This window comes from Euleptes europaea, chromosome 7 (genome assembly GCF_029931775.1).
Source record: "Euleptes europaea isolate rEulEur1 chromosome 7, rEulEur1.hap1, whole genome shotgun sequence".
Classification (NCBI taxonomy): domain Eukaryota; kingdom Metazoa; phylum Chordata; class Lepidosauria; order Squamata; family Sphaerodactylidae; genus Euleptes; species Euleptes europaea.
The window spans coordinates 5,758,408-5,785,954 of record NC_079318.1 but is presented as its reverse complement, the minus strand read 5'-3'; the positions used below and the strand labels follow the sequence as shown (position 1 = coordinate 5,785,954).

At 39.9% G+C, this 27,547-nt stretch overlaps 1 protein-coding gene across 1 annotated transcript in view; it reads right to left on the bottom strand.

Moving 5' to 3' along the window:
• Nucleotides 1-27,547, bottom strand: part of PHACTR2 (phosphatase and actin regulator 2) — a 93,975-nt gene that overhangs the window by 42,663 nt on the left and 23,765 nt on the right. The window contains exon 2 of the mRNA XM_056852645.1: nucleotides 14,208-14,375. Within this exon, the coding sequence (XP_056708623.1) occupies nucleotides 14,208-14,375 (168 nt within the window). The remainder of the gene's footprint in view (nucleotides 1-14,207; nucleotides 14,376-27,547) is intronic.

Sequence of the window (27,547 nt, the reverse complement as noted above, 5' to 3'; positions counted from 1 at the left end):
TTGGCCTATGCCATGACAAATAGACAATGTGGACTAATGGCTGTAACAAATGGCTGTCTTCAAGCTCTACTAAGGTGGTTCAGGGCCTCAAGAGCTTTGATTTTTAATTATGAGTCAGTGATGTCTGTACAAGGGGATTTTCCTTAACCCCTCTTATCCTATGATCCATCAAAGCTGTAAACCATGCAGCTTTCTATGTAATCTTGTTTTAATTTCCAAAAATTTATCCCAAATCTTTATTAACCAACGTAAGGCAAACAAAAAAATGCAGGAACACGAACCAATTATCCCAATTATTAGGCAGCTTGGTTCTTTGGCTGCCAGTATCAGTGGTCCCAAGGAATATGTGGCATCTGTATACAAAATACATATGTGACCCAAGAGATCCAGATGATCAGGATCTTCTAAGGGTTCTGATGCAGCAGAAGAATCAACCACAGGGAAGCAGCCGCTACGGGCTTGGATCCTATGATGCTGTTCTGTTGGTGCAACAGCAACTTTTCTGACAGAACAGCTTTTCCATTTGTGAAGGAGGGAAGGTGATTTTTGCCAATCCTCCCCTCCCCCTGCAGACTCCCACCTTGCTCCTACACTATCCCTCTGGATCTACTGACCCACAAGAATATAATTTCTGAGTATGACTCTGTTCATGTTACTTGGGATCCAACCCATGACGTATAAATTAGACTACAGCAATGAAAATAGGCAAAGATTGTTGGGATAACTTGTCCTATTATCTATGTACATAGCAGTGTCCTCTTAGGATTTTATGTAGTCTCCAGTGTATTTTATATTATATATTTTAAATTTCGGGTTTTAATGTTGATGGGATTTTAGACAAATGCTGATTATTTCTCTTTTGTATGCGTTTGGCTATGTGCTGTACCAATAAATGACAGGCTACAGCAATGTGATCCACAAAATGCTCACATTTGCTGCAACTTATTATTTAAGACTGGAATACACCAAGTCAATTCAAGGTTGAATTTGTGGCCTGTTGATTCTCCATGTTGACTATCTGGACATCTCTCCCCGCTTGGGCATTTAAGAATATAATTGCTAAACTAATATTCTAAATGCAATTATGAAATGTTTGATTCAGTCTTGTATCCTCTCACATTCTCATCTTTCATTACTGGTGAAGGTTAGCTTCTTACTTTCCTTCAGTATTATCCAAAGCAAGCTCAAGTGGATTTATTTCATGTTGTCTCTTTCCAATCTGCTTTTCCATCTCCAATCTATGTTCATAAACGATCCATCTCTCCCACCAGAATTTCTGAGATTTTACTGTGCCTCATGCAATCTCTCAATTTCTTATCTTTTAGTCTCCGGTCTCCTCCTCACGCAGAAGAATTACAGGACACCAATAAGCTGGGTATACTTTACTTTAAAATGACCAAACAAGCAAGCAGAAGAGATTTGTATTAGGCTCAGAGAATGTGCACACTTTTTGTGAAGTTACAGCTGTCTCCTGTGTACTGTTTGTTATTTCATTTATCGTTCTTGACCACTTTCTCTTCATCATTCCTGTTTAGTCTGGCTTCTTTACAAATTTCTATAAACACATTTTCTCTCTCTCTGGATTATCCTTCTCTGTTTCTTTTCTTCTTTTTTTGCATTATTTTTAAAAAGAGACAAAATAGTAACAATTAACTTTTACAGAATGTGGGCTTAGGATGTACCACCCTGTTCTAAGCAAGTGTACACATTTTTTCTCACCTACATAACCATTCCCCCCCTTTGTCCTTTGTATGTCTTAGAATCATAGAATCATAGAGTTGGAAGGGACCACCAGGGTCATCTAGTCCAACCCCCTGCACAGTCTTGTCTGCTTAGATAATGAATCACCCATTATTTTAACTTTTTATCAAGCATTACTTACAAATTATTGCCCCTGAACCAGAGATCACTGAGGGAAGCAGAACATCATTCACAAGATCTCAATCACATAAAACTACAATCACAGTGCACATAGTCAAAATATCACAAAGATACATGCACACAAAAACTTAGTAAAACCAAAACAGAAAGGGGAAGAAAAATACAAAATATACAAATAAACAAATTATTTTTTTCTTAATGTGTTCATTTGCATGTTTTGTATTAATGAATTTTTTATCATGTCTCAGATATTTGGACCAGGAATAAAAACAACAATCTGAACACTGATTCTTGATGGTCCTAATATATTCCAATAATGAGGGGGATTATCTAGTTAACAAACTGACCCTACTTCTTGTGTGGAGATAGAAACCTGCAGAACAATTTACGCTTCCCTGAGCTCCTTGGAAGGAGACAGATATTTCTGTTACAAATTTTGATACCAAAAATCTTAAGTTCTGCTCCTGAGGATTTTTCTACAAGTCACTGTACTATGATGATGACAACCAGTACTTAGGGTTACCAACCTCCAGGTGGTGGCTGGAGATCTCCCGCTATTACAACTGATCTCTAGGCAACAGATCAGTTCACCTGGAGAAAATGGCAACTTTGGAAGGTGGACTCTATGGCATTATAACCCATTTAAGTCCCTCCCCTCTCCAAACAATGTTCTCCTCAGGCTCCACCCCCAAAATCTCCAGGTATTTCCCAAACTATAGCTGGCAACCCTACCAGTAACCCAGTCAAATTACGCCTTCTTTAACACAAAACGTTATTTTTAATAGACATGATAGGTTAAAATAGTTTTGTTTTACACAGTATATGAATTAACACTTCACAAGTGAGACAGGCTTGCCTTGTCGCACATATTCAGTCTTAATATTTACACAATGCCAGGAACGTATATAGTGCTTTACAAAATTGCATAAGAAACAGCAAGAATGTGCCCCCAATGAACCTAGGATCTAAATCTGTCAGTGAAGAAAGCAACAGAAGGAAGGAGTGGGGGTGGGAGAGAACTAATGCTAGCATGAAAATTTAATGTACTTATATTTCAACCTTGTTACATTTGACAATATTTATTAAAGGGTTAACCCAAAGAAAGCAATGGTGAATTTTGAGGGAAGGGGAAGAAGAGAGAGAAGGTGCAACATATACATGAACAGGGAAGGATTTTTAGTCATAACAAGCTGCTAGGTGCCAGAAGACTGGAAGTGGGCAAATGTTGTCCCCATCTTCAAGAAGGGGGAAAAGGAGGATCCAGGTACGGTAACTATCGACTCATCATTTTGACTTCTATACCGGGAAACGTTTTTGAACAAATCATCAAACAGTCAGTCCTTGAGCATTTAGAAAGGATGGATCTGATTTCTAAGAGCCAGCACAGGTTTCTCAAGAACAAGTCATGTCAGACTCATCTTATCTTCTTTTTTTAGAAAGTTACTACCCTTGCTGGAGGGGAATACTGCAGGGGAATGCTGCAGACATAGTTTATCTTGATTTCAGTAAGCCTTTTGATAAGGTTCCCCATAATATTCTTGTTGACAATTTGTGAAAATGTGATTTAGATCCTATTACTGTTACGTGGATCTGTAACTGGTTAAATCACACCCAAAGAGTGCTTGTTAATGGTTCCTCATCCACTTGGAGAGTAGTGACTAGTGGAGTGCCTCAGGGATCTGTCCTGGGCCCTGTGTTGTTCAATATCTTTATAAATGATTTGGATGAAGGAATAGAGGGGATGCTTATTCAATTTGCAGATGATACTAAATTGGGAGGGGTAGCAAATAGGGGAGAAGACAGGATACAAGATGATCTTGAGAGGCTGGAGAATTGGGCAAAAACCAATAAAATGCATTTCACCAGAGATAAATGTAAAGTTCTGCATTTAGGTAGGAAAAACCAAATGCATAATTACAGGATGGGGGAGACCTGTCTTAGCAGTAGTGTGTGCAAAAAGGATCTTGGGGTCTGAGTAGACCAAACACTGAACATGAGTCAGCAGTGTGATGTGATCTTGGGCTCAACAGAAGTGTAGTGTCCAGATCACGCTAAGTGATTGTATCACTTTGCTATGGTTAGACCTCAACTAGAGTACTGTGTTCAGTTTTGGGCACCACAATTTAAGAAGGATGTAGACAAGCTGGAATGTGTCCAGAGGAGGGCAACAGAGATGGTGAGGGGTCTGGGGACCAAGTCCTATGAGGAAAGGTTGAAGGAGCTGGGTATGTTTAGCCTGAAGAGGAGAAGACTGAGAGGGGATATGATAACCATCTTCTGGTACTTGAAGGGCTATCATACAGAGGATGGTGCCGAGTTGTTTTCTGTTGCCCCAGAAGGTTGGACCAGAACCAACGGGTTGAAATTAAATCAAAAGAGTTTCCGTCTAGACATTAGGAAGAATTTTCTAACAGTTAAGAGTGGTTCCTCAGCGGAACAGGCTTCCTTGGGAAAACCCTGGAGGTTTTTAAGCAGAGGCTAGATGGCCATCTGTCAGCAATGCTGATTCTATGACCGTAGGCAGATCATGAGAGGCCACCTTCTGGGCATGGAGTAGGGGTCACTGGGTGTGTATGGGGGAGGTAGTTTTGAATTTCCTGCATTGTGCAGGGGGGTTGGACTAGATGACCCTGGTGGTCCCTTCCAATTCTATGATTCTATGAAGTCCAATTGCCGCAGCTGCCAATAGCTGTATATGCCCAACAGGATTTGCTCGTCAGGTAACTTTAATGGTAATATCCATTCCATCAGAGGGCTGTGTGGAAAATATTAGAATCCTTGTGCATTAGGGCCAGCCTTATTATTAAGTGATGTGAAACTTGGTTTCAAAGCAAATTCAGGGAGCGCTGAGAGAGAAAGAGCTAAGGAGTACTGTTTTCCTGCCTCCATTCTATTTATATATTCACATCAAGAAAGAAAAAGAAAGAGAACAAAAAGAGAGGAGAAAGGGAGCAATTCTGATTTTCTGTTTCAGGTACTAAAATACATACTGCATGTACAGTCCAACCCTAAGCACAGTTATCCCCTTCTAAGGGAAATCAACTACTTTAGAAAGGTTTACTCAGTTGAGGATTGCACTGAGCTAATTTTCCCCTTCCTGTTTTATCATGCATACAGACACCTATCCATAGAAAATCTCCAGACTGAACACAAGTTTTTTGAAATTGTATGGACCGCCTATGCAGAAGGAACAACAACAAAAAGATCAAGCAAGTTGTCTAAAAATCAGGCAGTTTACATTTATTACTGTATCTAGATAATGTGAAATAAATTAAATCCAACACGGAGGAAACAAGAATATGTTGGAGAAGGTCATTTACTGGAAAAATGTAGAGCCTGAAAATCTGCTGAAGTGCTACACGTGATATAGTATATTTGCTTCTAGAGACACACATTTTTGTATGAAGCAATTTTTTTTATTGTGGTATTAAAACTTAGAATAAGGAACATAAAATCAAAAGTTTCAACAACACAGTCTGAGACAATCTGATTTAAAATGGCATTTGGGAATCATTATAATTGGAAAATGTCATTATCTCTCATTTTACCGTATATACTCGCGTATAAGCCGAGTTTTTCAGCCCCAAAAAAGGGCTGAAAAAGCCGAACTCGGCTTATACGCGGGTCAATACAGTAGGGTAGGGGAGGGGGGAAGAGGGAGGAGGGAACTTACTGCCGCCGCCGCCGGTCCCACGCCGCTTCCTGCTGCCAAGAGCGGCCTGGGGCGGCCTCCTGAAGCAGCAGCCTGGGGCGGCTGTCCCGGCCCTCGCCCGGCCGCGCCGCCGCTTCTCGCGGGTGAGGGCGGCCTGGGGCGGCCTGCTGCAGCTGCAGGGAGGCTGCCCCGGCCCTCGCCCGGTTGTGTCGCCGCCGCCGCCAGGCCCGCGCCGCTTGCTGCCGGGAGCCCAGGTAAGCCTGCGGGGGGGGGAGGGGTTATAAGCCGACCCTCGGCTTATATGCGGGTGCCTAATTTTTCCCCATTTTTGGGGATAAATTAGGCACCTCGGCTTATACGAGGGTCGGCTTATACACGGGTATATACGGTAAGTAAATACCATGTTAACAATGAAGAATTCTGCAAGATTTAATAGCATTTAGAGTATGTTAAGCTTTAATTTGTGGGGAACACATTGGGAAACAACAGGAAAATGGCAATGTGAAAGTCCGGCAGACCTGAACGGAAGATGTTTTGCCTTTATGGAGCAGGTTCCCTTGATGTTCACATTATTTTAATCTGTTATATATCGTGCCTGGCAATTATATATGTGTTACTTTGTCCATCGTAAAGTTTATATTGTGTGCCCTCAGAATTAGATAGGCATATGTTTTTTTAACTGGGATTAAGTGCTAGTGGGACTGTTGTTTATTTGTTTCGCCAAGGTGGTCTGGGGCAGGCAGGCACCCTGAAACAGGAAAAAGAACAGGTAAATTGTGTCTAGGTGAAAATCTTAAAATCAGAAAATCTTAAATCAGAAGGGCCCACTGCAAACCTTCACATGAATGCAGGCCTTTCCAAAGGATAAGAATTATATTGAAAGGTCATACCCATTTTATTTTTAGCTTCTTTGCAATTTACTAGCAGGTGCCATAGGTGAGGTGATGCTTTTTTAATGGAATGCATTAATACTGCTTCATCTTGCCTTTAAAAGTCCCCAACTTAGGCTCCATGCTGCTTAAACTTCAAGCTCTGTGAATTATCCATTCTTGTTTTAAACGGTAATTCGAGATTCTGGACAGCTTCCAGAAGTTTGGCTTTGGTCTTCCCAAGATCTTCATATAGGTTTTTTTCTCCTGAGATTTCAGCGGTTGACGTAATCAGGGCTAGAAATGGTTTCTGATCCTCTCATCCCACACAGTTTCTTTCTAAGGATCTTTGAAGAGGCATCTGTTTTATTCCAAGATATAAACTAGGAATTCCTTTTTTGAAAGCAGAAACTGATAGGAAAAGGCTTGAGATAGTTCTGTAAGTTTGGGGGAGGGGAGAAGAGAATTTTGCTTGCTTAGAATGCTTGGGTACTTTGAAGCATGTATTTCAAGATCTACTACATGGAAAATATGACACGTAAAGGAAAAATTCTGGTAATAATTCCCACACTAGCACAAATTATTTCTATATCTAATTCTTCAGCTTTTTAACTGTTTTTAATGTGCTATTTACTTATTTTTATGTAAGAGGTTTCCACCCAAGACTCCATGATACGTTTTTCAGCACATGCTGTGCTCCACAAGCCACATACAAAGGTGTCAGATTTCCCCCCCTCCCAAGACTTATATCTAAGGACCAAAACTAGACTTACAAACAGATACATGTAACATTCACCCTTGACTTTAAAAAAAATCCCAGGTGTGGACACATGAACACACAAACCTGCCTTATACTGAATTAAACCATCGGTCCATCGACATCAGTATTATCTACTCAGACCAATAGCAGCTCTCCAGGATCTCAGGCAGAGGTCTTTCAGATTGCCTGTTGCCTTTTAACTGGAGATGCCAGGGATTGAACCTGGGTCCATCTGCATGCAAAGCAGATATTCTACTCCTCCCTTCCATGAGCATAAGAAAAGTGGCACATGGGGTGGGGGGGGTACCTAACTTTTTTCTCACTCAGACTCTCATCCCTAGCTGTGTATCTATTCTCTGTGTGGAGAAAGGAATGATTTCAAGCAACAGAACACCACCAGCAAGCTTTCAAATTCTCTACAACTGGTTGTCAGAAGAGTGCTGGCAAAAATCGAAAGCTTTTGGTATTTTGGTTGGTCTTAATAAAAAGTGTTAATAAAAAGTGGTCTTAATAAAAAGGTTTTGGATTCTTCTATATGCAACAGCTAACTGGGCACCCCGAGTACTAGTAAAGCATCATATATCAATACATTTCAAATAACTTTCCCCCAGTCAAGAAGAAAAAAACTAAATAAAAGTAGCCCTGCCCTATAGACCTACACTTTGTGTCAGGCTCTTATCTCCAGAATTATGAGTTTGAGATCCCTGAAGTATAACAGGATTTACACAGACAATTAGAGACATTTCTGCTAAGGAAAAAATCCTGAACATTTCTACAAATATTTTCTTGGGAATGTCTTCCATTTACATTTTTGCCCTGTGATTTCTACAATCGAACAATGTATGAAAGCAACCTACTATAAAAAGAGGCATTTAGTTTTCACATTATGGGGAAACACCATATAAGCATATTTTGAAAATGACTTTTAGGGAAACAGCCATTGACCACCAGCAGTGTAAAAAACAAAACAATTAATGCCTGCCTACTTTGCAGAGATGTTTCCAGGAACTGTGATGCTTCCATCATGATTTACCATGTAGGCAGAATTATTTTAAGAGCTTCAAAAAGTTATTCATTTTTATTTTACTATTATTGGGAACAAGGGATCTATAATGGAAAATGATAGATCCATATATTTAAAAATTCCACTTAGAAATAAAGTGTTCTTGGCCACAGTATAATATTTTTACATTAGCACACTGTTGGATTGTTTTTATTTTTTGTCAATATCCATTTCTCATTTAACTTTCTTACCCTGATTGCATTTTTGATGGCAGAATGCGTAGAGAATAAGCTATACAACTTTGTCCTCTTGGAAGAGTATCATCTGTACAATAATAAACAATGGGTTCGATCCAGTGCAATATTTCCACTTGTGCTAGAGCTCTTACACAAGTGAAAATACAACAAAAAGACCACAGTTGCCACTTGTGTTTAGTCGAACATTGTATCCTCAATTGTGTTTCCGCTTGTGCACAATGATGTGCAACTAATTTCTGGGCATTATAATATACAAGTGGGGACCGACAGATCCCTTCCTCCTCTTAGCTTTCTCTTTCTCCCATGATTGCTGCTGGGCCCACTGTAGTTCCCCCCATTGCCTCAGGGCCCAGCTAGGGTTGCCAACCTTTTTTCTTCAACCTCCTTATAGATTTGTATAAACTTTTTCGAAACATTAAGCTAAAGGAATATTTTGGTGGACGTCCTGAGAGGAGCAGTTACAGCCCATTTCGACCTAAATCCACTTTTATTCCAAAAAATCCCGGTTCTCAAGTCAATGCTTTTCAGGCTTTAGTATTAAGGGATGTGGACAAGTTGGAAAAACGGAGGAGATGGAAACAAGATCACACTAATTTCTCTTCCGAACAAAGGAAAATCCTACAGGGGATCTCCTCAGATATTTCTATTACATGTATGCCGGCTGATAAGGGAGGGGCATTGGTGATATTGGATAGTATTTCTTATGATGCTGAAAACCTAAGGCAATTATCTGATGAACGGTTCTATAAACCATTACTGTCAGATCCATCTCGTAAAGTTATGAATGTTGTTAAGACAGTAGTATATGAAGGTTTATCCATGAATTACATTAATAAATCTGTAGCTGATTTTCTGATGGTTCAACATCCTAGAGTCCCGATATTCTATTCTTTACCTAAAATTCACAAGTCTATGATTAATCCGCCGGGACGTCCCATTATATCGGCGGTAGGTAGTATTGTTGAACCCCTGTCTAGGTTCATTGATTTTTTTCTTCAACCATTCTGTAAAAACACTTGTTCTTACATTAGGGATTCTAGTGATTTCATTGTTAAAATTGAACATCTATCGATACCGGAGAATGCAGTATTTGCCACATTTGATGTGGTATCTTTATATACCAATATCCCTCTGGAAGAGGCAAGGGTGATCATTGAAAAATTATTTGACTCTCGTGAGGATCAATCTATACCTACCCATTTTCTCTTAAGCATCTTGGATATTATTTTTGAAAACAATTTTTTCAGGTATCGGGACCAATTTTATTTACAGACACAGGGTGTTGCAATGGGCGAGGCATGCGCCCCGTCCATAGCAAATACTTTTATGATTTCCTTTGAGTGTGACTTGCTAACTCAACATCAGCTTTACAACAATCATGTAATTAAATACTTTAGGTTTATAGATGATCTGTTCTGTATTATTGACTCTGAATCTACTTATGGGTCAATATTGGAGTGTCTTAATTCTTTAAGTCCCCATCTAAAATTTACCGGCCTCATGAATAAACAGGAGATCCCATTCCTTGATGTGGTGGTCTTTAGGACCCATAAGAACACGGTTGCAGTCAAACCATATCGGAAGCCCACTGACGTGGGTGCAGGATTACATTTTTGTTCCCATCATCCCTTGCATTTGAGACGGAATCTTCCGTTCAGCCAGCTCCTTAGAATTAAGAGGAATGCTACCTTTCCTCAGGATTTTGACACGGCAGCTAAAGATCTTTTTCGAACCCTTAAGAGTAGGGGCTATGAAGATCATGTACTGGACACGGCAAGAATCAAAGTTGAACAAAAGGGCAGAGAAACCTTATTGCGCCCGCAAATATCCCCGACACAGAAGTCTACTGGTATCCATTCATCCTTGGAATTTACCCATATGACCTATGAAATAAAACGGATCATATACAAGCACTGGCACGTTTTGTTTAACGTGCCAGGCTGCTCGGATAAACCCGTTTTTGGACTGAGGAAAACCAAGTCTCTTAGAAATTTTTTAATTAAAACTGACAGGAGTACCAGTATGCAAGGAGTTAACATTCGGGGACACTACAAGTGTGGCGCTTGCGCAGTATGCCGCTACAGTTTACCCATTAAAGAGGTGAGCGCTTCAGGGTCGAATTTTAAATACACATTACAGGGTTTCACCAACTGTTCCTCAAAAAATATTATTTATGCAATAATTTGCCCGTGTTTAAAAATGTACATTGGGTCAACACACGCCCCCTTAGGATCCGGATTAGCGAGCATAGAACAAGAGTACGTGCAAAGGTCCTTGAGGCGCCCCTCACGAACCATTATCTGGAGCAGGGACATTCTGAGAATGACATCCTATTTTTTGGGATTTGGCAGTATAAACAACGACCATACTATCAGGATGATATAATTAAAATTCTCCACCAACAGGAATTAAGGTACATATATTTGTTTAAAACTTTATCCCCTGTAGGATTAAATAATGAGTTTGATATGTCTAGTTTTCTTTAAGTGATGGTAATTGATCTCAGCTGTCTAGCACTAATGATTTGGGGATTGTAATTTAAGCCTTACCCTCTGTACTCTCTATACCAGCCATCAGAGTATGTAAGACACGTGTTAGGTCTGCTGGTCTTTTGGGTAAGTGCATATTTATTACATTAAGTAAATAATTTATTATATTAAGCAAATAACGTGCATCTGTTACTATTGGGCTATAATATTCTTGAATATTTCTGGATAATGTTTGTGAATACTTTTGACTTTTTCTAGAGGTCTTTGAACCCTGTAAAAAATTATATGAAGCTAATATACTTACAACTGATGAAGCTTAGTCGCGAAACGAACACAGATCCGGAAGTGTCGTTTTGTTGTTGAAATGCCTTGTTGACTGGAACTCTTCTACTTGGAACACTTGGATTTTGCCCTCCTAGACTGCGCACGCAATCCACCAGCGCGAAACTATCTTATGACAAGTTGCTGGAGAGTTTCTTTGTTGCAATTTATTTGTATTTATTTACTCTACACCACGTTTGGATATCACAATTCTGAACCTTGGACTTTAATTTCTGCATTATATTGATCTAGGGACGGTCTGGTATTTTCATTTCCGGTGCGGTAACCGGTTTTTTGATTTTGTTGGTGAAGTAACCTTTGTATTATTTGTATTACTTGTGTTCCTCAGATGATTAAGATATAATCCATAATATACTCCATTGTGTATATAGTCTTAGTTTAAAAATAATTATCATAAAAATACCTTCCTTTGAATTTGAGCCTGTGCTGTGATTTTACATAACCTCCAGGTATTAGCTGGAGATCTCCTGGTATTTCAACTGATCTCCAGCCGATAGAGATCAGTTCCCCTTGGAGAAAATGGGCGCTTTGGCAATTGGACTCTATGGCATTGAAGTCCTTCCCCTCTCCAGACCCCACCCTCCTCAGGCTCCGTCCCAAAAACCTCCCACCGGTAGCAAAGAGGGACATGGCAACCCTAGGCCCAGTGCAGCTCCTAGGCTCCACTGTTGGGCCCACCATGGCTTCCACCCCCCATCTCCACCACAGATCAGGCTCCCCTGTTGCTGCTGCTGCTCCTGGCCTCCACCACCAGACCCACCACATCTCTCTCCCCCCCCCAACCATCTCTGCCACCATGGACTGTGCTGACATAGTAGGAGGTATGTGTACATGCACAATGCCTTTTTTTGGGGGGGGGGGAGGATTTAACCTCTCAATGTATTTTTAACATTTTCATATTTTTTTGCAAAGCTGTGGGGTCCCCCAAGTGTGCAGAACTGTTTGCTGTCAGTGTGGATTGAAGTATTTTATTTATTTATCTATGGATTGAAGTATTTATTTATTTATTTATTTATTTATTTTCCGGCCGATTTCTAGCCTGCCCTCTAATCCCCAGCCAAGGCAAGGCTCAGGGTGGGTTACAACAGATTAATCACAATAAAAAGATAAAAACACTCTATCTCACGATTAAAAGTATTAAAACAATAACAGTATTGGGCCCAGACTTGACTATTAGATGTATGATAGAGAGGAAAGCCCTAAGAGTCGCACAAAATAAAAACAGATAAAGCACCTGGGGGTCCAAAGAAATCCAGAAATCTGCATTTTCCATTGGGGTACTTTTATCCTACCGTATATACTCGCGTAAAAGCCGAGTTTTTCAGCCCCCAAAAAGGGCTGAAAAAGCCGAACTCGGCTTATACACGGGTCAATACGGTAGGATAGGGGAGGGGGGAGGAAGGAGGGAACTTACTTTTTAAAAAAAAATTAGTAAAGCAATCGCACTTGCGTGAGTTATGCAATATGTAAAAGGGGAGTGGTGTATTTACACTAGAGAAACATTCTGCCTAATATTCAAATATGTTTTTCTTAATTGCTTCTGCAACCACAAACATTTTTGTGGAAACCTTTCTACTCCAATGCAGTGGAATTTGGCTTTGAGGTATGAATATACCCCGGAACACAATACGTGCAAATTTCTTTACAGGGTGTCAGAGGGTTAAATTTCACTTGCTCTCTGTATCCATGCTTAACAAGGAACCATAAATCAATGTTCTTTGTTGAAATCCATATAATTTGTATAATAATTTCTAAGTCCTTCTTCTATTTAAGTAATTCATCTGTTTCGTTAGGCTTATCCCAGTTAATTTGACACCTTAATGGGAAAGTTGGGAAAGATTTTGGTCGTGATCCTACATCAAAGTCTTAGGAGCCACATGTTCAGTGTAATAGAACAACAAGACTAATTATGCCACCCTAAGCAAGTCTACTCAGTGGGACCTACTTCCAGGAAAGTGTAATTAGGAGTGCACTATAAAAGAGATTGCAAAAGTTCTGCAGTGACTTTGGGGTTAGTTGACAGAAGAAGAGGTGGAGAGGTCAAAGATTGCAAGGCTACAGAGGAACTGCTGAAGAGCAAATTGGCAACAGAGATTGGAGAAGAACAGAGGATTGCAGGGGGGATTACAGAATGGAACTCATGGGAGCCAGAAACATCCCAGATTTTGTGTTTATTTGTAAACACTTGTTTTCAACATGAAAATAATGGAGACCTCAATAGGCCCATCAGCGGTTTTAAACAATGTTAAATATATTAATAAAACAGAAGTTGGATATAAAGATACCTTGCATCCAAGCATCAACAAGATTTTCTGACTACTCGTAGTCTAAAGTACTTTACAGTAGCCACAATTAAGAGAATCCTAAATGGTCCATCCAGAGGTTTGCACTTGTCCATGATGTCACAAACTGTAAACCTGAGGTGTGAGGCCCTAACAATCACCTAATTATTTTTAACATATGGCATATTTTTCTCGTTTTCCTATAAACAAAGGACCAATGAAATAAGTCACCCAGTGATGGAGCCACAATACTGAAAAGGAGAGATTGCTGGCTGCTTGATAAGAAATGAGGTTCAACTACCAGCCAATGTTGACTATTGATACTGCTCCTTCATATTGGATATGAATGAGGAAAGCAGCTGGGAAAAGATGTGTTCATTTCTAGTTCAATGGTTACCACATTGATCGCTCTACTTTTATTAAACATTATTTCAGGCAAATAGTGTGTGGGGGGGAGTAGGTTCAGGGAAACCTGATAAAGTCAACAACTTCCCAAAAGATAATCAGAAAAAAATTAAAAAGGCTCAAATCAGAGAGAAAAGTCAGTATCATGTGAGACATGTGGCATAAAGAGATAATGGTATGGTTGTCTGGACTGGGGCCAATTCTCTTAACAACAGACCAACTTTCTAGGCATCCCCAAGTAATATTTGCTATTTTAAATAATCATACCTGCTGATGTTTCTCTAAATGTTTCACTTGTCTTTTTCTTCCGCCATTTCCAAGGTTTGAAGATTTTACCAATGGTGGAAAGTTTGCCCTTCCTCTTGAAAGGAGGAGTTCGGGATCCGGAGGTTGGCCCATCTGAATTTGCAATTGATGCTTTATCTATCCCATCAACTGTACAAACAAGAAAAACCAGTTAGAAAAAACACTTAAAAATTATGTTACTCAAATGTGTAGGATAGTGGTCTCAGATTAAAATTCAACACACCTGAACTTTGTTTGATCTAGGGTTGCCATCCCCATGTCAGTGGGGTATAATGCTTCCAAAGCAGCCATTTCTCCAGGGGAACTGATCACTGTCACCTGGAAACCAGTTGTAATACCAGATCTCCAGCCACCACCTGGAGACTGGCAACCCTAATTGCATCTACTGAGTCTAAAATGATTTTCATTACTTGCACTGTTATTGAATAGCTAGTGAATAAGTGTTGCTATAGTTTCTATTGTTTGTAATCAGCGAGACTATTTGCTTTACAGATCTCATTGGTTTTTAAACTCTTTTCTTTCAGTTCAATGCTTTCTTCCCTTTGCTAAAACCACTAAAAGAGCCTCTGACATACAGACAATCCTATCGAACCAAAAACCAAACTAACAAAACCTGTTGTATTGCTGCACAGGCTCTTCATACAGAAATCCATCTGTTGTATTTACTGTATGCTCTTTATTTTTAAACAAGGTTGTTCAGCTTTCTGCAAACTTTTCTAACTTAATGCCAAAAACCGGGATACCGGTTTTGCCAAAGGATTGAAAAAGCTGGGTCAACTCGTGGATGGGTCATTCTTTGGTTCTGTGTCATCGTATGTTAATACAACTCTTTTTTTTTTTTTTGAAATTTTTTTATTGGTTTTTATAATATAAATTTTCCATGTTAACAAACAACAATATACGTAGTATTAAAAACTAAATCATAGGTGATGTTGTTATAATTGTTTAAGTGCTAAATAAAAATAAAAAATAAAGGAAAATTTATTGACTTCCCCATCACCTCCGTCCGCCTCTTAATAAAGTATTCTATCCCATCGTGATATGGTCTGATCTTAATTATTCTTATATCTCAATTAGGTTTCAATCACATTATACTATCAATATAATTAATTACGTTTCTTTATGTTAACAATGTCATCTAGATCAGATTAAAAGGTATTCATCCATTTTCCCCAGTCCTAGTTCATATTCACAATATTTCATCCACGCCTCCCATTCCCCCATAAATTGAACATTGTCTTTTTGATTTAAAATAGCTGTAAGTTTTGCCATTTCCACCAGTTCAAACATTTTCATAGTCCAGTCTTTTTTCCCAGGAGTGTCTGCCCCTTTCCATTTTGCTGCATAAAGCAGTCTTGCAGCTGTAGTCGCGTAAATCAAAAAAGTCCTGTGTTTTAACAAATCATCAGGTATCATACTTAATAGCATCATTTCTGGTGTTTTGGGTATGTTTTTTTGTACTATTAGTCTTAATTCGTTATAAATCATATCCCAAAAATCCTTAGCTTTGTCACAGGTCCACCACATATGATAAAAAGAACCAACTTCTTTATTACATTTCCAACATTTAGGGGATGTCACTTTGTAGATCTTTGCAATCTTCTTAGGCGTTAAATGCCATCTATACATCATTTTATAGATATTTTCTCGAATTGACTGCGCATTTATTCCTTTCAGGTCTTTCGCCCATAGTCTTTCCCATTTGTTTAGGGCAATATCATGTCCCACAGTTTGAGCCCAATTAATCACTGTTGGTTTGATTATTTCATGCTCACAATAAATTGTTAAAAGAAGATTATACATTTTAGAAATCAGTTGAGTATTATTATCTAATAGCATCCTGTGAAAAGATGATTTTTCTTTAGAGAATCCATTCTTCATATCTTGGGTAAATACTGATTTAATTTGATGATATTGAAGCCATTGTAAATCGTCTTTAAGTAACTGAAAGTCTTTTAGTGAGCTTTTCTTTCCTTCCCAGTTAATTAACTCTTGGTAGGTGATAAATTTGTCCAATCTAAGTGGGCGTAATGTCAACATTTCTTGAGGTGATATCCACATCGGTGTTACTGGTTCAAGAATATGTTTATATCTCATCCATATATGAAGTAAGGAGGACCTGATTATATGGTTACGAAATGATGCTTGTATCTTAATTTTACCATACCATAAATAGCCATGCCATCCACTTATATTGTTAAAACCTTCAAGATCTAACAAACGCAAATTGGATAAGTTCATCCAGTCCTTTAGCCATACTAAAGCGGCCGCTTCAGCATAAAGTTGAAAGTTAGGTAGTGCTAAACCTCCTCTAACTTTAGAGTCCACCAGATGTTTATAAGCAATCCTCGGTTTTTTCCCTTGCCAGATGAAATTTAATACGTCTTTCTTCCAGGTATCAAAGTATTTAACATGTGATATTATAGGCAAATTTTGGAATAAGAAAAGCATCCTTGGTAAAATGTTCATTTGGATTGTTGATATACGTCCCAAAAGTGACAATTTTTTATTTGACCAAATGATCATATCAGTTTTTATTTTGTCCCATAGTTTAAGATAGTTATTAGTTATCAAGTCTTTATTCTTTGCAGAGATCCAGATTCCCAAATATTTGATCTTATTAGCCTTCTCCCAACCTGTGTATGATATAAATTCCTGTTGTTCTGTTTCTGATAAATTCTTAAATATTGTCTTTGTTTTTTCTTGGTTAACTTTAAATCCCGATACATTTCCAAAATCGTCCAAAGTTTCCAACAGTATCTTCATTGATTGTGTTGGATTCTCCAAGATTAACAGAAGATCATCCGCGAATGCTCTCAATTTGAATTCATGTTTTTTTAATTTTTAATCCGCGAATGTCCTCCATACTCCTTAGCTTACAGCATAGTGATTCCAACAACAACAAAAATAATAATGGAGACAGAGGACATCCTTGTCTGGTTCCTTTCTTGATTGCGCAGTTGTCGGACATCGATTCATTCACCAGAATTTTTGCCTGTTGGGATGTATATATGGCCGATATACCTCTCAAGAAACGGTCTCCAAAATTTAATTTTTCCAATATCTTTTTCATAAAGTCCCATGAGACCATATCAAAGGCTTTCTCTGCATCCAAAAATACAAAGGCCGCCGTTTGTTGAATATTCTGGTCATAATATTCCAATGAATCTAATAAAACTCTTATATTATCTTTAATTTGCCTTCCTGGAACAAAACCTGCTTGGTCTTCATATATAAGGTCCTTAATAAAATGCTTTATCCTATTCGATAAGACCGAAGCATAAATCTTATAATCCACATTTAACAGCGAGATAGGTCTATAATTTGAAGTTTTTTCTGGATCTCTTCCTTCCTTAGGTATCAACGATATAAATGCATGTAACCAAGTCTCTGGGGATGCTCCCTTATCCAAAATTGTATTACAAAGTAATACAAAAAAGTTCACTAAATTGTCACTAAATGTTTTATAAAATAGTGCAGTAATTCCACCTGGTCCTGGTGTCTTGTCCGTTTTTTGTTTCATTATTGCTTCTTGTATTTCATCCTTTGTAATTGGTGCATCTATCCATTCTTGTTGGGGCTTTGAAAGGACATTCATCTGTATTGAATTTAAAAACTTGTCTATTTTCTTTTTTGAAATATTTTCTTTCTGATATACATTAGTATAGAATGAAACAAATTCTTTTTGTATATCCGTAGTTGTATAAACTGGTCCTTTAGCGGATTGAATTTTTGTTATAATCTTCTTTTGAAATGAGTCTTTCAGTTGGGTCGCCAAAAATTTTCCAGGTTTATTAGCATGTTCAAAGTATTTTTGTTTAGCGGATTTTAAATTTTTGTTCATTTCCTCCATTATTATCAAATTTAATTGGTGTTTAGATACAGAAATCTTCATTTGTATGTCATTTTTCTCTTCTTCATGTAAGGCCATAACCAGTTTGTGCTCCAAATTTTGTAGATCCCAAAGTATATTATTGGTAAATTGTAGTTGAGTTTTCTTCCAGGCCGTGTGTTTCTGTATCATAAATCCTCTTAGAACAGCTTTAAATGCATCCCAAACTGTATTCAGCGAAGTTTCCCCATTAAGGTTAATTTCAAAAAAATCTTTAATTAAGTCTTGTAGTTCTTTTTGAATCTTGTTATCCTTTAAAAGTTTATCATTTAGTCGCCATCTAAATGCTTGTTTGTTGTTCCATTCAAATGTAACTGGATTATGATCAGAAAAAGTTCTTGGTACAATTTGGATTTTACGTAATTGCGTGAAAATAGATTTACTAGCCCATATCATGTCTATTCTGGAGTGTGAGTCGTGTCTCGCTGAATAAAAAGTATATTCTTTAGCCGTTGTATTAATTGTTCTCCAGATGTCTTGTATTTCCAATTCTGAAGCCATGGTGAAGAAAGTTTTAGGTAAACATCCTTCGTTTTCGTCTTTTGCTTTTGATTTTTTTATCCAAAATTGGGAGAGTAACACCATTGAAATCGCCCATCAAAAGAATCTGATCCTTTGCATACTGAGAAATCAGTTCATGTAGTTGTCCATAAAATTTAGCTTTTCCTTCATTAGGTGCATATATTCCTACTACAATCGTCTTTTGCCCCAATATTTTGGTCTTGATAATTACAATTCTGCCTTCATTGTCTTTGTACAGTAGTTCAGGACTAAGGCTAGAATGAGCATATATCACAACTCCCTTTGTTTTTGTTTTAGCCGATGCGACAAATGCTTGTCCAAGCATTTGCCTATCCAGGTATTTTTTGTGTTTTGTTGCTATATGAGTCTCTTGCAGACAAATTAGGGAGTATTTGTATTTCTGTAGATATTTAAAAATTCTAGCCCATTTGGTTTTTTCATTCAAACCATTCACATTCCAAGAAATTACTTTTGCCATGATGTAGTAATTATTGAAGCAAAATATTCAGTCTATAACACAGTGCCTCCTTCTGCTCCCTGTGGTTCTTCTTCTTCTTCTTCTTCCTCTTCCTTTTGTTCCAGGGTTAGTCCTTTAAGCTCTGTCTTGTATTTCCTCAGAAATTTTCCCACATCCGATGGAGATAAGATTGTCATTTTCATTTCTTTGTAGGTGAAAGCCAAGCCTTGTGGCATAATCCAACGATATTTGATACCATTAGCTTTCAAAACAGACACAAATTCTTTGTAATTATTCCTCTGTGAGAGTAAATGTCTTGGTATGTCCTTTAATAATATTAGAGGAATATCTCCTGCTGAAACCGGACTGTCATAGTGGATCTTCATGATCCTGTCCTTGATCCTAGTGTCATAAAAAACAATCATGAGATCTCTTGGTTTAGATCTTTTCATTCTAACCGGTAATGGTATTCTGTAAACTCTGTTAATGGCTTGGTTCAATTCTTGTTCTTCTATTTGAAATAAATAAGCCAGATTTGGGACTACAGTTCCTTTGCTGTCTCCCATCATATCTGGAAAATTGCGCAGACGAAGGTTGGTTTCTCTAACTCTCATCTCCATCATTGCTATCTGATCTTTAACAGCTGTCTGATTAGTTTGTATTGTTTCAATCTGCTTCTCTTGGCTTGCTAATTTTTTCTTTGTATCCTTGTGTTCTTCCATCACTTTCTTAACTGATGAATCCATTGCTTGCATGTCCGTCTTCATAGTATTCATTTGGGTCTTTACAACTTTAAGGTCTTCTGCAACCACATCTAGATTTGGTTAATAGCTTGAGATGCTTGGCCAAGATTTGTCATCATAGCAGTCAGCTGTGTCATTTGTGTAGACATCTGTTCAAACTGTTTAGTTGTTGCCTCTGTTTGCTTGGCTAACATGTCTTGCAATTTCTTTTCCATGGTTAAGGTTTGTGTCGCTTCTTTCAGTTTTGTATAGGGAGGGCTATGTAATGAGCCAGAACGGGGTCGGGATGCAGACATTTACATTGAAGTAAGGCTGGTAAAATACATGTCCTCAATCAGGACCCTCTGATTAGTTGTTGATAGAAAATGTTTCAATGATCAGCTTAATAATTTTTTCGCTTTAAAAAGACTCCTATTTCACTTTAAAACAGCTTTTTAAAGTTTTGAAATACCAGCGAGTTTTGCCGGCCGCTCTAGGTCGGGTCAATCAGGAAGTATTCCGGAAGTTGATTTCACCGTGGACCTTCTACCGCCTCTTCTCGATGGTTGTTCCCTTCAGGAACTATTTCTATGTTACTCGAGTGCGACGTGTATCCGGTCCTACGAGTTGCTTCCTGTTGTTGTAAGCCAGATGATAGAGAGGGTGATATAGAGGGTCTTCCGGATTAAAGAGTTCCTTGCTGCAAACGTGGCTGGAGGACCCCTTTTTTTTTCCTTTTCTTCTTCCACCGGAAGAAAGAAGTTCACCCTCCCCTTCCCTCAAAAGTATTTCTCACTGGTGGAAATTTTAGTCCATCTTATAGGCGTCTTTCTAGCTCTTTGTTTTAGTTTAAGCTGATCAACTTGATAAGGCTCCTGCCTCTAATCCTGATGGATTTTATTGGTCAAACTTATCCAGTTCGATTAAGGGAGGGACAAGGATGCTGGGAATGTCTTCATCTACCCCCCAGTTATTCAGTAACTTCAGTAAAAGACGAAGGGTTCTTGCGTACTCACTTGAGCGTCTAGAGGTGAGGTTCTTATCTTAAAGTAGTCCTTATGGTGGTTGTAAGGTGGTGGAGGGTAGAGTCTTATGCCGAAGTTGCGTTTTGGCGATTTCTTCCCTAGGTGCCCTAGCAGGACCGGCGTCCAAAACTCCGAGGGACTTAAAGAAGCTCCCTCAGAGTATTTGGGAGGTCAAACTGCTTTTGCGGGCTGCAGGGAGTTCCTGCTATCTGACCCACTTGCAAGGATCGGGTTGGGATGCATATAGCATCCCAGGATTAACGCAAACTTGGATTTCTCCCAGGACAGCCTGGGGAAACGTGGCACTCATCCCCCAGCGGCACCACCGGAAGTCCCGTATGTTAATACAACTCTTAATGTGCTAAGTATTTGACAAGCCATTTTAATGCAGCAGCAGCACAAAAAGGAGTTAAGAAATGCAGGCTGCTTCAATACAGCGACAGTTCTCTGGATAGCTCTCCAAGTGACAACACTGCATCTAATAGCAATTTCCCCTGCACTTTCCTGCCTCAGCCCCTCCCCCCATGGGCATCATCCCCCACCCCCCACCTCCAGAGAGATTCTGTGGGCTTTTTTGTTTTGTTTTGAACAATCAGCAATTGCTAGATCACTACGGCACAATAATGATAGCAATCTACTGCCATGGTCTACTAGCTTCTCTGACTTCCCTGACAATTTTTTAAAAATAAAAGCAAGTATCTGTTCCTTTTTGTTGTCCACAAATTTCCCTGGATTTCATTAAGATTATAAAAGCCTGAGAAAACCCTCCAGTGTCCGGGGGTATGGTGGTCACGGGGGGGGGGGGGAAGGGGGGGCTGAGGTCAGGCAAATGGTGCCAAAGTGAGAGAGACCTTCAAAATTTGCCCCTTGCTTCCCACACTGCATGCAAAGGCACTTTAACTACCATCTTTCCAAAAACACTGTATCAAACCAGGTTTGGGAAAGCCTGCATCAAAGCAGTGGAATATCTGGAATGTAGATGATTAGGGACAATGTTATATGGCTGTTCTGAAAAAAACAAAATGCTGCAGTTTGGAATGGATGTCAAACTGGAGCAAAACTAAGGTTGCCAGCTCCAGGTTGGGAAATACCTGGAGATTCTGAGGGCGGGGCCTGATGAGGCTGGGGTGTGGAGAGTGGAGGGATTTCAATGCCATAGAGTCCAACTGCTAAAGCGGCCACTTTCTCCAGGGGAACTGATCCCTATCAGCTGGAGATCAGTTGTAATAGCAGGAGGTTGGCAACCCTAAGCAAAAGTCTGTGTGGAAGCAAACATATCAAAGTAGCATACATCCCTATTTTGGAGCCTAGTTACTGAAAGTAACTTTAAAGAGAATTCACCTTTAGATTCTCATGTGGCTGCGGATGGGTGGGTCATATTTTTTCAGAGCCTTTATGACGACGTGCATCCTCTGGCCCCCCCATAGCCCTGACCCATCAAAGACTCCCTCCTGGCTGCTGGTCTCGACAAATGAGGTCAAATCCCTTATTAACCAACTAAAACGGGGCAAAGCTCCTGGATATGAAGGTATCCCCTGAGCTGCTTAAGGATAATATAGAATTTTATCAGCATTGTTTACCTACATAGACTCTACTGGAAAAATCCCTAAAGATTGGGGGCTGGCAATAGTTATCCCATTTTATAAAAAAGGAAGTAGAAAGGGCCCGTCCAACTATAGGCCTGTTAGTCTCTTAAGTGTTGTTAGCAAATTATACTCAAGACACCTGCTAGACAAATTTACCCTCTGGCTCACCCAAGAGGACATTTTGGAATAGAACAGGCAGGCTTTAGGGAAGGGAGAGCAACAATAGAGCACTGCCTTGTCCTTCAACATCTAGCTGAGAAATACTCTAATAAGGGGAAATCCTCTTTATATGCGGCATTCATTGATTTCAGGGCAGCATTTGATTCGATCTCCAGACCTTTACTTTGGGACAAGCTTGAAGCCACAAACATTGACAAAAGGCTCCTGATGTTACTGCGAGCCCTACACGAACATACAGCACTGAGAGTCAGGTGTAATAGAAGAGGACATCTTACTGCCCCCATAAACACCTACAGAGAAGTTAGGCAGGGTTGTCTTCTCGCCCCCCAGCTTTTGCCTACTATATAAACAATCTAGTTAGTTCGTTGAACGCACTGGATTTGCATCCTCCTAAATTGGCGGACAGGCATATTCATATACTGCTCTACGCCGATGACGCGGTAATTTTTTCAAGAACCCCAGTAGGTCTAAGGAGGGCGCTTATGAGAGTGGCAACGTTTTGCGAGAAGGAACGCTTGTTGATTAACTACAATAAAACAAAAGTCATGGCCTTTGGTAGACGTCCTAAATATAGGAGGTGGAGCATTAATGGCCACATGCTGGAACAGGTAACCCAATATAAATATCTCGGAACGACAATCCAGGCATCTGGTTCCAAGTTGGCCCATAATACCCATGTAGCCAATGTGGGGGAAAGATCAGCTCGATTAATAATCAATTTCCTCCGGACCAAAGGAGCACATTATATTCCAGCAGCACTTAAACTTTATCAGGCGAAAACCCTAGCACAAATGCTATATGGAACACAACTTGATTCTCCACCCTCTTGTCTTACTCCCATTGAGTGTGTCTAATCCAAGTTCCTTAGAGCTGCCCTACAATTGCCAAGATGTGTTCCAAATGCTTTCCGTTTAGAAACTGGCATGGTGAAGGTGGAGGCAAGGACTGTCCTGTCCTCGATTTATTTCTGGCTAAAAATTAACTTCAACCCTAAGGGCCTTCTCCCACTGATCCTTTGTGACACCTTTAGGTCAAAATAGGTGATAGCCATAGAAGACAAATTAAATAGCTTGGGTTTTACACCCCTAGCAGTACTTCAGTTAGGGTGGGAACAAGCTAAATTTATTATATCCCAACACATGCTAAGTACCCATCAGCTTAAGGTCCCCAGGTGGGGACTGGAGATCTTCCAGAATTACAACTGACCTCCAGAGATCAGTTCCCCTGGAGAAAATTGCTGCTTTAGAGGGCATTATAGTGTGCTAAGTCCCCTCTCCAAACCCCAAGCTCCTCAGGCTCCACCAGGAATTGCCAACCCTACAGCTGAAAACAATTTTTTTGGCTATGCCCTATAGGGATCCGCTTAGGGTTGCCAGGCAATTTACCCCTCTGCCCACCGACCACCTGAGGGTCGGCGGGCAAACGCGAGGGGCCTTATTCTTCTTAGTTTGAGTGGTAAAGGGCCGCTTTACCACTCAAACTAAGAGGTCAAGGCCCCTTGCAAGGCGGCACTTCTGGTTCTAAACTGGAAGTGACAAGCCTGCGCCGGCACACACACGCTTTAGGACCACAGCCTCCCGCCGGAGGAGAGGAGGGACCTGGCAACCCTAGATCCGCTGCATGTAGTTGGGCTGGATTTAGCCCTTGATGACTTCTGCTGAATCCATGCACTGACTCTATTAAAAGCCTGGCATTTATGGTAACATGAAGAAAGATGAAATCTTCATTTTTGTTGTATGCAAGGAGAAGGGTGCCACATAAATTTCCTGATTTATAGACATAAAGGGATGAATTTTCAGGAGCAAACTACCTCTAGGTATCTGGTCCCTATCAGACTCAATGGAGCAAATTGAACAGTTAAATTAGAATTGCTCCAATATAAAACTTTCTTAGAAAACAACCTCCCACTTCTGTGCCCACTTTTTCTCCTTCTTAGACCAGAAAAAAACACCAACCATAACTAAGCTCTACTGACTAAAACTGACAAGGAGAGAAAGCTCCACTTCCCTGCAGAACTGAACAACTGGTTTCCATGCATTTTTCTTCACCTCGCTATAAAACCGTTAACTTCAGGAAGTTCTTTCATGAGCAAAGTGTTCTGACAGCATTTTAATTAAGGGAAAATGAAAAGCTTGGGTATTAACGTGGGTGGTTGAATAGTAGTTTCCAGATGGGGCTGCCAATGTGGCAAAATGTTAATTAGACCGCCTGCTAGAGAAGAGGTTAAGAGTGTAGGTAGTGGTGCTTGCAAAGGAATACTGACTTTTGCCTTAAAACAGAGAAATGAGTAGAGAAGTCTCTTGAGAAGTCTCACCTTACTTGAGATTTTGACAAAGATAGAGAGGGCACACACACTCCTCATTATTTCAGTGTTTGACAGTGAAATACGTTTTTTTAAAAACCAAGTTTCCCCTGCCCAGACAGTACATGATACCCAGTAAACAATAAAATAGGACTAGGAGTACAGAACTAAAAACAATGCAAACAGAAAACAGAAACAAAAATGCATGCGGACCTTAATTCTCATGACTGCAATGGTAGAAATTCAAACTATAGAAAGAAATATTTTCCAGAATAGAAGCTGCAATAGTAACTATTGAGTACTTAGAACAGAAAGAACATTTACTATGCAAATATATATTGTGTTGGGACCCATTGTGCGGAGGAAGATTTTGATTTGTTGAATGGTACTCTGTCTAACTCCTTTCAGCCTCACCTTTTACAAATTGTTTTTAAGCTCCTATCCTTTTGCTTGGAAAGGAAAAACACCCTATGTTAACCGATAATACATATGCCATGCATATCTATAATGGATAAATATTTATACTTCATTCCACCACCAGCATGTTTTTCATATACATTTTCCTAGCAGCATAACATTACTCAAGAAGTAGAGGGAAGAATCCAGAAATGGCATAGAGCTATGTGTGTGTGTGTTAAGTGCCGTCAAGTTGCTTCCGACTCATGGTGACCCTTATGAATGAGCCTCCAAAATGTCCTATCTTTGACAGCCTTGCTCAGATCTTGCAAATTGAAGGCTGTGGCTTCCTTTATTGAGTCAATCCCTCTCTTGTTGGGTCTTCCTCTTTTCCTGCTGCCCTCAACTTTTCCTAGCATGACTGTCTTTTCCAGTGACTCTTGTCGTCTCATGACGTGACCAAAATACGATAGCCTCAGTTTAGTCATTTTAGCTTCTAGGGTCAGTTCAGGCCTGATTTGATCTATAACCCACTGATTGGTTTTTTTGGCAGTCCACAGAATCCGTAACACTCTCCTCCAACACCACATTTCAAAGGAATCTATTTTCTTCCTATCACCTTTCTTCACTGTCCAGCTTTCACATAGAGCTATACTCTTGTTTTAAACATAGAACGTGAAAGCCATTTTTCTATGTTTTCTTTCTAAAGAGTCAGATCTCACTAAATGGAGAAATGAACAGTTGCACTGGTTCAGTCAAGCTCCTTTCCTAGTTTTCAAATATTTGGACAGGATAGATCACTAACAGCCAGCTACCAATGAGATCTCCATGTCCACATGGGTTATTTGCCCTGGGTTCGATGCTGCTGAAATGTAGGGTTTTTTCCTGCTTCCTCTCTGCCCTCCTTTGTTCACTGGAGCAGCAGGAGCCATTGCACAATGTCATGATGTCACTTCCGAGTACCCAGAAGTGATGTCATGGTATCATGCATCACTCTAGGAATTCCTCTAATCTCTTATGTTTTTACCATAGCGATTGGGAGAATTCCCAGAACATCACAAAGCACGATTTTCCCAATCTCCACCCCCCAAATGCCCTCGAATGGCCTGTCTGTATCTAACCACTGTTGAAATCCTTCTTCTGTAAGAGTCATGCTTATTTCTGTTCAAGTGTATTTATTGGTTTTGCTGATCATGTGTATCAAGAGTCATGCCAAGAGACATGCTTATTGCTGTTCATGTGTATCTAGTGGTGTTGTTTCTCTGAGGTGTTCAAGCTGTCAGGAGTCATGCTGGCCTGGCAGGCTCTTGACATGAGTTAGGCCCATTTCTGTTCAAGTATTATCCTTTGGTTGTGTTTCTCTGAACTGTTCAAGCTGTCCCCACTCCTTTCCTTTCCCCCCTGCTCTGACCTTGAGTCTCTAGCAGGCAACTTCAGTATTATGGCTTGCTCACTCCCTACTTCCTACCAGGCACCGTTATCTCCTAATTCCCAGGCTGCTTGGTTTTGCACCTGGGATGACTTTGTGCTTAAAGTTATGCTTTGTAGGTTCTTGTAGGTTATCCGGGCTGTGTAACCATGGTCTTGGTATTTTCTTTCCTGACGTTTCGCCAGCAGCTGTGGCAGGCATCTTCAGAGGAGTAACACTGAAGGACAGTATCAAAAAGGGCAAGAGTACTGCAAACAGACTAACACGGCTACCCACTGTGAATTACTGGAGGACAGTGTCCTTCAGTGTTACTCCTCTGAAGATGCCTGCCACAGCTGCTGGCGAAACGTCAGGAAAGAAAATACCAAGACCACGGTTACACAGCCCGGATAACCTACAAGAACCAATGAACTCTGACCGTGAAAGCCTTCGACAATATTATGCTTTGTAGTTTGGTTTGCCATTAGCAGCTTTGAACCTGTGGATTGCTTATGCTGTATCTGCGGCTTCTGAATAAACGTTTACCTGCTTTAGACCTGCCTGTCTGAGCGAGTGACTTTTTGGGATTGCCGAGGTAGGCTGGAGAACCTCACATCTTCAACCTGATATTGCCCACAGGCAATTTTAAACCCCATGGCAGCCCTGTACAAGATAGATATTGGGTCTTGCGCCCAGTCACTCTCATGAAGACAACTGACACTCTGGCTTCAAATGCAGCTCTGTGTTTACCCACCCTCTGAACTGAAGTAGAAGGCAATCAGACAGACAAGTTGTTCTTAAGCATTATTTC